General features: G+C 30.9%; 1 protein-coding gene across 4 annotated transcripts in view; it reads right to left on the bottom strand.

The window, feature by feature from the left end:
* The window catches only part of LOC126879186 (zinc finger protein OZF-like), a 67,765-nt gene that overhangs the window by 39,320 nt on the left and 15,604 nt on the right, over positions 1–12,841 (bottom strand). The window contains exon 3 of one of the 4 annotated variants that reach the window (XM_050642239.1): positions 7,673–9,387. The exons of the other annotated variants lie outside the window; for them this stretch is intronic. Coding sequence (XP_050498196.1) covers positions 8,654–9,387 — 734 coding nt within the window. The 3' untranslated portion in view covers positions 7,673–8,653. Of the gene's footprint in view, positions 1–7,672; positions 9,388–12,841 lie in introns of those variants that run through there. 4 annotated transcript variants of the gene reach the window in all.

Below are 12,841 nucleotides of genomic sequence, written 5' to 3' on the forward strand. Positions count from 1 at the left end.
TTATTATCCAACATAACCGAATAAATCAAAAAGCAAAATGTTAAGATAGCCTAAGGTTACAGTTGAGTAGTAATTTCAATATTTTATATACGCTAGAATATTCCACAGGGTGTTCCAAACTTTGAGGAAAAAACACACTATCATTGTTACACCCGGTATACAATGACACTTATCTGTTTAGCAACAATATTATTACATCGATATTCTTGAAGAATAAATCTATAATATATTAAAAAAATTACTAAAATCGGACAACAGGTTTAGGAAATATGAGACATTAAATATGTCCCATTTTTAAGGTGGTGCGTTAATTTTGGCGCTTAGTGTATGATTCCAGTACAGACACACCGTTATTTAGGCAACTAACGGTGAATGTGTTTTGTACTCATGATGTAGAAAGCAGTCTCATATTAAAATTTATTCATACCAGAACATACAAGCCCAGTATTACAAATTTCAATTTTTACTAAAAATGAATAACCATTTTCAATTTCGTTGCAACACGAAACTACAGCCGCATTATATTCTAGTTCAATCAGAGAGTGCAGCAACAAGCACCTCTACCGGTTTCGAAACTTATTAGTCTCTCATCAGGAGGCACATATGCTGCTCTCTCTGATCCAACCAAAACAAACCCCAGCGTGCAATCCCGGATTACAACGAACGAAATGGCAGGGATGCCTTAGTGGCAACTGCTAGCAAAAGACTAAGTTTTCAATCTAATAGCATCTAAAAAAAAAACTTAAATATTACTCACACCAGATTGAAAACAATGGGAACCTTCTGGTTGGGTAACCAGAGAAATTTACCATTGTTTTCAATCTGGTGTGATGTAGAGTAATATTTTTAGTATTATTATATGTGCCATTAGATTGAAAACTTAGTCTTTCAATTTTTACACTTATACAAAGGCATATGGTTTTTCAAAACAGTCATAAATTACACCCTACGTCATATGGAGCGAAGACGAGAAAGTTATTTTATCTTGTCTTTTGCATTTTCTCGGAATAACTGAACAGTGTTCTACCAAAGATACAGCGAGGTAAAGTTGAATAATCATCAAAATTAATTTTTCGAATTTTTGCATAAAATTTGATTTTTAAACATGTTTCACCAATTCTAGAAAAAAATAAATTTCATATTCGTATTCAGTGACCAAGAAAACATAAAGAATGACTAGAATTGGTCATTCACCTTAAAGTTGATTTTCGTGGTCGATATAAGGGAGCATCCATAAACTACATCGTAAAAAATTTGAACCTTTTTAATAGCCTCCCCCCACCGTCGTAATTCATCGTTTAGAGACGACCCCCCCTCATGTCGACGTCGTCGTTGCAACTCACGACCCCCCTTTCATTGATTTAAAAAAAAAATCAATATTATTTCTGTTTTTTTTTTAATCAAATATGAGGGGTAGGCGTAAAATCTTGGTCCAATGCTATTTAAATGCATCAATTTTTTTCGAATCCTGAGAAAACTAATAAATGTATTTGAAAAATTTAAACGCAGAATAAAAGATTACATTATTACCGAGGGTTGAAAGTCCCTTAGAATAAACAAAAGGTTTCTTTTGAATGAAATATCTGAAATGAAAAATCAGACAAAAATTTCTCTTTTTTTTTCACCCCTGTAACTTATTAAATAAACATTATAGATGTTTTCAGGAACTTTTGGCCCTCGGCAATAATGCAGTCTTTCAATCTGCGTTTAAATTTTTCAAAAATCTTTATTAGTTTTCTTAGTATTCGAAAAAGATTAATGCATTTAAATAGCATTGGACCAAGATTTTGCGGGGTATGATTTCTTAACTGCATCATATAAATCTATATATTTATTTTCTTTTGATTTCGATGCCATTTCTTCTAAAGTATAAATACGACTTACTAACTACAGTAGAACGTCAATAATCCGGAATAATTGGGACCGGACCCCATCCGGATTATCAAATTATCCGGATTATCGAAATTACCTCAAAAAAGGCCAGTATACACATTAAAGTACAACAAACGTTTTAAAATCTTATGTTTTCTCTTGTACAGTAAAGTGTCTAGAGGTGAAATTAGTCAAAACATTTTTTTATGTTTAAACACTGTATTGTAATTAATTTTAAGCACTATGTATACAGTAAAAACATCAGACACTATTTGGGCTTTTAAAAAAATGTGTAAAATAGGAAGCTGTGGTAAAATATATTTGAACTGCGGTAGAGGTTCGTTTTTCGCAGCGAAGTTCTTAATTTATTTTAAAAGAATCAGATATTTTTGCTAAATACAAATCCGGATTATTGACGGTCCGGATTTTTGACGTCCGGATTATCGACGTTCTACTGTAAATAGAAAACAATATTTTATTTCTCTTCGTTCTTACAGAACTGTTGTTTCACACACAGTATGCAGCACATAAATGAACTAACAATGTAATATGTTTTTGCTTCCAGACATTGTTCTGTATATAGAAGCTATTGTTTAAACCCAAAGAACAATGTCTTATTGTTTGTTGTCCTCTACAAAAGTGCTACCTAATATTATTTTAACGCCGTGACTGATAAAAACGAAATGAAAAGTATGCGATAAAAGTATCTATAATAGAATTATTCTTTTTAATTTTAACAAAGATATATTTATTCGTAAACGTTTTGTTTTATTTTCAATTTCATATCAAAAACTATACGTTTTTATATGAATATCTGATACTTTAATGTTGGTAGAAGCTAGTAAAAAATTATTGTTATAGACACAATAGCGACAAATTTAAATATACTACCAATATATTAAACGACGTCGAATGGGCACTCATACTCCCCTCCCCCCTGTCGTACTCCGTCGTAATAAGCGAGCCCGCCCATCCCTCTTCTCAACGACGTAGTTTATGGATGACCCCTAATGTAATTTTAGGGGCTGCTGCCGCTCGCCTAACAATCAAAAGTACCATGTGGTACACAGATAAAGGCCCAAAGAAAAGTGAACATTTACCAATGAGACGAATGACACACAGGAAACATGTGACCCAGATTGCTGTAACTGGATCTTACTGGCCAGTTTAAAGATTCTGATCATTCGTCAATGACCTATCATGAGACAACAAAAAAGTAAAAAATTAGAAAGGCATACAATGGGATATGGTAATTGAGTCAATACTCGCAATCTTTAGTTTGTATTTTTATTAGTTGTTACATAATCGTGGGGCAACCGGTTTCGAGTCTTACAATATATGACTCATCATCAGGCCCAGTACAAAAAAGTCTTCTCAATACAAACTACAAGCTAAAAAACACAAAACGAGAGACATGTACATATATATATATATATATATATATATATATATATATATATATATATATATATATATATATATATATATATATATCCGAAAGCTCGACAAAAGTTCAAAGTGTTTCTCTTTTAATCAGCCCAAAACACATTGACTGCATTCCCCAAAATTATTCATTTTATATATATATATATATATATATATATATATATATATATATATATATATATATATAAAACTTAAAAACAACTTTGTCTTGGTTTTAATCACACACCATGAAGCCAAGCAACTGTGTAGTATTGAACTCAACCTTCCATAGTATGTAAAAATGAGACCTATTGTCATTGGGAGCGACCAATCTGATGAAAATTGCTTGGTATATAATTTTAATATATATACTACCATCATTCCTCAACTAGTTAAGGGATGATGGAGTTCTGACAAGATAGTATGCGATCAAAAGACATAATATAAAGTTATTAGTAATTGGTATGTACTTACATAACAGCCATTGAAACTGTTCCACAGCTAAAGATGTACATGCAGTCACCAGCTCCCATAAGGATAGTTGATCGATCAAACAACCTTTAGTCTCTTATATTGTAAGTTGTGTTCAATGTGGAACTTGGAAAAGAAAAATTCTTATGTTCCTAAAGACGTGTGTTTTATATCCTTCACAGTTGTTTTTTGTCAGGCTTAGCCGTTGTTTTTATATGTTTTATGTTTAGTAAAAAATGTTTTATTAAATTATTAAATATTTTTACATTTACTAAACATAAAACATATAAAAACAACGGCTAAGCCTGACAAAAAACAACTGTGAAGGATATAAAACACACGTCTTTAGGAACATAAGAATTTTTCTTTTCCAAGTTCCACATTGAACACAACTTACAATATAAGAGACTAAAGGTTGTTTGATAGATCAACTATCCTTATGGGAGCTGGTGACTGCATGTACATCTTTAGCTGTGGAACAGTTTCAATGGCTGTTATGTAAGTACATACCAATTACTAATAACTTTATATTATGTCTTTTGATCGCATACTATCTTGTCAGAACTCCATCATCCTTTAACTAGTTGAGGAATGATGGTAGTATATATATTAAAATTATATACCAAGCAATTTTCATCAGATTGGTCGCTCCCAATGACAATAGGTCTCATTTTTACATACTATGGAAGGTTGAGTTCAATACTACACAGTTGCTTGGCTTCATGGTGTGTGATTAAAACCAAGACAAAGTTGTTTTTAAGTTTTATATATATGTGTACATGTCTCTCGTTTTGTGTTTTTTAGCTTGTAGTTTGTATTGAGAAGACTTTTTTGTACTGGGCCTGATGATGAGTCATATATTGTAAGACTCGAAACCGGTTGCCCCACGATTATGTAACAACTAATAAAAATACAAACTAAAGATTGCGAGTATTGACTCAATTACCATATCCAATTGTATAATGGACTCGCATTGGCAACCCTTTCATCATTAGAAAGGCATAGTTTTCAACCTAATAGGAACATTAATAATATTGAAAAATATTACTAAAATATTTTTAATTGAAAACTTATTGGTCCATTTCCCTGGTAACACCTCCATGGCTTTTACAATTTGCAAGCCAGATGGATGCTGCAGTGAAGACAAGAGGGAATTCTAAAAAGTTGCAATTCACAACCCCGTCTACATCTTGGTAAACTTCCAACGGAAAATGGACCTAGTTACGCTATAGGAGTAATATCTACTAATATAAAATAAAAAATAACAATGTATACCATTTTCATTCAGTTGCAATGTGAAGGCAAAACTGTCTTATTTTTCACTTAGAATACGGAGCGCAGTGCCAGCACTCTGAATCGACGATTTTCGACTCTATTTGGAGTCATCATCGGAGAGGCGTAGGCTTGCGAAAATAAGACAATTTTGCCGTCGCATTGCAACTGAATAAAATGGTATACATTTTTATTTTAAAAAATTAGACTTAAGGGGATGAGTACGTATTTTCGGCTGCAATGCTATTCAAATAGGGATTCATTTTTTTCGAATCCTGAGAAAACTAATAAGTATTTTTTAAAAATTTAAACGCAGAATGAAAGATTACGTTATTGCCGAGGGCCGAAAGTTCCTGAAAACTTCTATAATGTTTATTTTAATTACATAAAGTTACAGGGGTGAAAAACTAAGAGAACTTTTTATTATTCTAAGGGACTTTCAGTCCTCGATAATAGAGAGTTATCAAGTAACTCGAGGAGAATACGGTAACGTTATTTTAGCAATGGAGCACGCGCAGTATGAATATTGAATAACGGAAATGATTTTAACGTTAACGTGCTCCGTTACGGTAGGTCGGATAGCGGGCTTGAAATACGGTAACGTTAGCAGCGACTCGCACCAATTCGGCAAGACTCGGAGTGACTCGTGACTCGGACATGTAAGTTCTGTCATGTAATAAATATGTTGTGTTGTGTTATGAAATTTTATTTCTGTATGTTAACAGGTGTTTTGTTTTTGTTTTCTTGGCTTGGTTGAGTTTAAAGTTTTAGTTCCTCTCAGCATTACTTACCAGTACAGGTATGGCCAGTTTCTGTTATCTGGTATCCCTAACAACTGTACAAGCCTTGGAATATCCTGTTTTTCAAACCGAAAATACTGTTTGGCTTGTTCAGGTTCTAAGGTATCGAAATTAAAGACGGGATGTACATTTTTATTTTGAACGTTATCATTATCATCATTTAAAACGAGATTTAGTATTTACTACTCTATATCATCGTCATTGGCTTCAAGTAACATTGCATGTTCTAAGATCTCTTCCATATTTTTTAGAAAAATTTGAAATCCAAATTGTACAAAACAAGGCAAAATTACAAATTATGTATCTTGGGTGAAAGAAAACAAAAACAGAAAAAAAAATAAACAAATTTAATTATTTTGCTGTCAAATACGACTTTTGACTGACAGCTGCCAACTATTAACGTGAAGCAGGAATTCGACCACTTCATAACTCTAAAATTACATATACGTTAAAACTTATACCGTAAAAAAATAGCGTTTACGTATCAAAATAACGGATGGATAGAATTTTACTTGATAACTCTCTAATAATTTAGTCTTTCATTCTGCGTTTAAATTTTTTAAAAACATTTATTAGTTTCTTCAGGGTTCGAAAAAAATGGACACTATGTCCGTGGTGATATTTTCCAAATTGAACATTCGCTATCTTTGTCATACAACGCACTGAGTCAAATAGAATATGATGACAAGACAGTGACAGTTTTAAATATTTTAAATATTTGACATGGCATCGGGAATATTTTGAGTTGTTGGTTAAATAATATTGATAATGTATTTGATAAATAATTGATTTAAGACGTGAACTTAATAAAAATTTATTTATTGTTTGTTATTTGTGGAAGATCCAAGCAGAGAATACATCAGGATTATATTCTGTGATCCAAGTATTTTGTTGTTAAATATGTTCAAAATAATTGTAGCATTCCATAGTAACAATATATTATTAAAAAAATCAATTTAATACTTTTCCTCTTTTCTCGATTGAGTATTAGTTTTTGTTGTACATATAAATTATTACAATCACTGGATACATAGTTAGTGAAAAAATTCAGTAGTACTTGCACAAGTGCTCTAAAATTATCGAATTTTTCCCGAGTGACACTTTGACAAACTTTAATTTATGACAAAATATGTCAAAGTGTCATGAGGGCAAAAATTCGATAATAATTTTAGAGATCGAGTGCAATTTGTTGTGATTATTTCAGGAATAAAACTGTTCAAAACCAAAATTTTATTGCAAATTATTTATGTAAGTACAAATTAGTACAATTAAACACACAGTTGTTATAAATATTTGACGGTTGAAAGTCATCACTTTTATAATTTTTAAAACATTAATTGTCATTAATGTCACCGAATGTATTTTTTCGTAGTAACGAAGGGCATCTGACGTAATATACTTGACGACGGGAAATTATCAAAAATTATCAGTTTAATTTTTATTTCTGTAGCTTTCTATTGGTAAGAATCTCCTATGAATGAAATAATCACATTTATTAACTGAATTAATAATTTGCAATTATACAAATAACAGTTATCCAAGAACATTCAAAAGCCATCTCTTTAAAGTTAATGATGGCATTGTCAAGTAGAATGACATTCTAGTAATGTTTACATATCCATACCAGTGTGAATTTTACTACACATAATTTGCCGTGTAAAGACAGAAGAAGTAGGGATAGCCGTAAAATATTATTTGCGAATTATGTACCGATGGCCTTAATGAAAATCAATCATTTTAAAAATACAGTGCACAAAGAGATAGTGGGTTATAAAGACTAGATGGGATGTTAAGACTAACAGGAATTTGGTAGGTAGAATAACATCAATAAATAATAACAATATAGTTTATTGCGACCTTTTGAACCATACAAGTATGATTATAATTTACAAAAAAATATACAGTATGTTCCTGTAAGTTGTATCCATATGGAAAACTTTATTCTTTTTAAAGTTATTCTTTATAAAGTGTTCTTCATTGTCTAAAACCTAAAATATAACCACCTTATATCAAATTTTATCAATTTTATAGGAAGTATGTCAAAAAATATGAATTTCGCTCAAGAGTAAAATACCTTTATTTTTCACAATATCGAAAATTGTTATTATGAAACGCCGTTTAGAATTAAAAATTATGTTTTTTAATATGTAATTACATCCTTCTAATTGAAATATTCTGAACTATAAAGGTACTTTACTTTTGATCTAAATTTATCTTTTTTGACATACCTCGTATAAAATTTGATATAAGATGGTTGTATTTTAGGTTTTAGACCATGCAGAACTTTTTATTAAGAATCACTTTTTCGTAAAATTAATAATAAAAGAATTATCAGAATTGAAATATCTGAAAATAATGTTTGGTTTTCCGTAATTCTTATTTTTTTTTTCAATTAGCAGGGTGTAATTGCATATTAGAATATAGTTCTTAATTCCAAACAACTTTTTATAATAGCAATTTTCAATATTGTGAAAAATAAAGCTACTTTACTCTTGAGTGAAATTCACATTTTTTTAACACTCCTCGTAAAATATTCATAAAATTTGATATCTGATGGTTAAATCTTAGGTTTTGGACCATGCAGAGCTTTTTACGAACAATAACTTTTTTCGTAAAATTAATAATAACTATAAGTTTTCCATATGGATACAACTTACAGGGACATATGTACAAAATTTCTCTTGTAAGATTTATGCAGCGTATATTGCTAAATGGTTTTTCAAATTTTCTGGTTTATTTCCGTCCAAAATTTTATAGTATGCTGTTTCAAATTGCTTGGTAGAGTGAACCTTTTTTTAACAATAATTGTGTTTTTAACCAGTGTGCAGTCTCAAGTGTGTTGACAAATTACTTGCTGAAGTAAACTGCTTACAACAAATGTCACACCTAAACATCTTTTCTCCAGAGTGTATCCTTAAATGCTTTTTCAAACTTCTATCATGACTAAATAGTTTAGAACAAATCTGACACTTGTAAGGCTTTCCTCCAGTGTGTATTACCAAATGCCTTTTCAAATTTCCAGATTCACTAAATAGCTTAAAACAAATTCCACACTTATGCGGTTTTTCTCCAGTGTGTACTCTCAAATGCTTTTTTAAACTTCCATCTCGACTAAACTGTTTCAAACAAATTTCACACTTGTAAGGTTTTACCCCAGTATGTGTTTTGTTATGTTCTTTCAACTGACCTATTTGAGTAAACTGCTTAAAACAAATTTCACACTTATAAGGCTTTTCTCCAGTGTGCATTCTCAAATGAATTTTCAAACTTCCTTCTTGACTAAATTGCTTAAAACAAATTTCACAGTTGTAAGGCTTTTCTCCAGTGTGTAATCTTAAATGGTTTTTCAAATGTCCAGCTTCACTAAATTGCTTAAAACAAATTTCACACTTGTAAGACTTTTCGCCAGTGTGCACTTTTAAATGTCTTTTTAAATATCTCGATACCGTAAATTCCTTTAAACATGTTTCACACTTGTATGATTTTGGTCTGATGTATGCAGCCAAAGATTTTTCAGATTTAGTTTTAAGCACACCTTGAAGAAAACCTAAAATTAAAACCAAATAATAATAAAATTTTGCATAAATGACCATACCAATAACACAACTAAGACATAAAAGTTCATCGGAAACAAGGGATTTTTTAAAAAACTCATAATAACTCACATGCATAGATAAAAAAAACTTAGGCCTGGATCCCGCGTACCAAAAAAAAGTTGATTAATAGCAGGCTGAAAATTTGTTAATAGGGATGTTAATAGGATAGTTAATATAATGTTGGTTTTAGAGGGATACTTCTAGAATGGCTAATAAAGTGACAAGAAGAATGTTGTTAAAATTAAAGAATCAAGCTCAGATCCATACACGACAACTAAAGGAGTGCCACAGGGATCCATACTGGGATCATTATTATTCCTAATTTTTATTAACGAAAAAATATCATAAAAGGTATCAGATGTTCAACAATTATGATGATTTTATTATTTTTCATAACTTAAGATCTGAATGTAGTAGACTAAGGGCCAATTTCTCATATCGAGTTCAACTCCAGTTTAACCTGAACTTCTAGTAAACGTCAGTTTAAAGTCAAAATCGTCTTTCTCAATTCGCACGTTCAACCGATGGCAGTTTAAACTTGAACTGTGGAATTCGGCCGTTCAAAGATTTCAGAACTCAGTTCAGATGATTTCATGGACTACGCATGCGTTGTATTAACATGAAACGCTGTCATAATATAAATATATCCTATTTTATTATATTAAGCCTAACGATAAACGATAACATTATTTTTGTTTTTATAATATTTATTTATAATTATTAAAATGACTATTTGACTATAAATACTTAAATTTAACTTTATTCAAAAACAGCATAAAAAAGGTAGTTCAAAATGGCGACAGTTTTTTACCTTTTGCCATCTATTGGCATTTCTCGAAAGCTGTAGAACGAGCGCTGACATGAACGTGCAATGAGAAATACATTCCAAACAGAACCGAAGATCACGGGTGAACCTGGTTCAACTGAACCATAGATTAACGCAGGTATGAGAAATCGACCCTAAGTAAAGATTGTTATAATTTATATGTTAGAGATTCTGAATTTAGAATTAATAGTGACTCACGCACTTTTTGGAAATATATACAGTCGCAAGAAAAATTATGATGTACCTTGCCATTTATATTTAGGCAATGATCAAAGTAGTTCTGGGGAGGAAGCTGTGAATTTATTCGCCAAATTTTTTTCTACAGTGTTCACTGACCACAATACTACCCCCCCACAATTTCAATTTGAAAATGCTGGTAACATGAGTTCATGCTCTTTTAACATTAATACTATTTTTGTCTTGTATTAATTTTTAATTTTTTATAATTCATTTGTCTTTGTATTAATACAATTTGTCTCCTAAACTAAATTTTGGCCCTGATGGCATTCCTAATTATTAAAACAATGTGTTTCTACTATATCTAAGCCATTGTATGTATATACTCTTCAATAAATCTTTGCAAGAAGGGGTTTTCCCTGATTGCTGGAAATGTAGTTACGTAAAACCTATATTTAAATCTGGTTCAAAGTCAAATGTTGAAAACTACAGAGCAGTTTGTACTTTATCAGCAATTCCAAAATTATTAGATTATTTAGTTACTAAGCAGCTTACTTGTGAATTCAGTAGTATTCTGGTGAATGAACAGCACGGTTTTGTACAGGGTAAGTCTACAGTAACTAATTTACTTCTTTATCAGAATGACATTGTTATTGCTTTGGAAAACAAGTTACAAGTAGATTCCATCTATACTGACTTTTCTAAAGCATTCGATAGGGTCAATCATAATATCTTACTTGCGAAACTTACAGCATATGATATTTCTGGAAGTCTCTTTGATTTGATGCAAAGTTACCTGACTAATCGAAGTTTAAGTGTAAAAATAGGATATTTTCTTTCTAATGCTTTTACAGCCACATCTGGAGTACCGCAAGGTTCCCACTGTGGCCCCCTTCTATTTAATTTGTTCTTGAATGATGTTCACTCTATTTTTAAGGAAGTTAACTTTTTATTGTTTGCTGATGATGTTAAAATATATAAGACTGTCAAAAATGAGGATAACATTTCTCAGCTTCAGTCACAAGTACATGATTTTTATGAGGGGTGTGGTAGAAATGATATGGAACTTAATATTAATAAATGCTTTTTAATAACTTTTGCTAGATCCCATTCGCCTATTCACCATCAACGTTTTATTAATAATACTCCTGTCACACGTGTGAACAAAATTCGGGATTTAGGTATATTTGATTGTAAATTAACATTTTACTCTCACATCGACCGACATTACTGTTTCGAAGGCATTTAAGATGTTGGGTTTTGTATTACGTTCATCAAAAGATTTGTCAATTCACACAATAAAAATCTTATATTGCAGTATCGTGAGATCAATTATTGAATTTGGTTCTATCGTCTGGTCACCTAGTTATGCATATCAAATCCTAAATATTGAAAAGCTTCAAAACACATTTTTACGTTTTGCAGCTTTTAAGATGGGTTTAACAGTTGGAAATTATACTTATGACAATATATTAATGAGATTAAATTTACAAACTCTTGAATGCAGAAGAGCCATGATGGATATTTGTTATCTTCGCAAAATTATCTCTGGTGTTATTAACTCCGAAGAATTGATAAGTCTTGTGTGCTTTAATATACCTGCTAGATTGACACGAAATCCACAAATATTCAAGGAACAACGGCATGCTACAAATTATGGTCAATATGCACCAATTAGTAGAGTGACCCTGTATGGAAACAAGTTTAGTCATCTTCACTCAAAATTAAATAGATTTAGCTGTTGTAATTGATTCAATTGTTTTCATCATTTGAAAATAGTTTATATTCTTTTTTCTTTTTAATGTTTGTGTTTTATAGTTGTAGTTTTACGTGTATCTAATTTTTATATTTTCATTATTATGACGAAAGCTCTGCTTTATTGTATTTTGTATGTATTGGGTTTATACCGTTATAAATAAATAAATAAATAGACCTAAAAGATCACATAAGGGCACTTTAATATCAATATTTGCTGATGATACTTCGTTAACACTCTCCGCACGTACACTTGAGGAATTAAAAATGGCAATAAAGACTGTTGACTGCTTTATACGCTGGTGTAATACTAACGGATTAATATTAAACATTGACAAGACGGAAATTATTTATTTTGACTATAACTTAACACCCAAAGTTTTTGGGTGTGTTCATTGATTATAATCTCAAATGGTCAGAGCAAGTGAATTCAGTAAACATGAAATCGAATAAAGATTTTTATGCTATTATATCCTTGCTTACAGCCACATCTGCTATAATCTAATTTTGTGGGGGAACTCAGTAGATAGCAACAAAGTGTTCATTACCCAAAAAAAATTATATGTAAAATTTTTAATTTGGATTATCAACAATCGTGTAAACCAATTTTTATTCAACATCAACTTTTAACTTTCTACTGCGATATA

This window comes from Diabrotica virgifera, chromosome 1, assembly GCF_917563875.1.
Source record: "Diabrotica virgifera virgifera chromosome 1, PGI_DIABVI_V3a".
In the NCBI taxonomy this organism is placed as follows: domain Eukaryota; kingdom Metazoa; phylum Arthropoda; class Insecta; order Coleoptera; family Chrysomelidae; genus Diabrotica; species Diabrotica virgifera.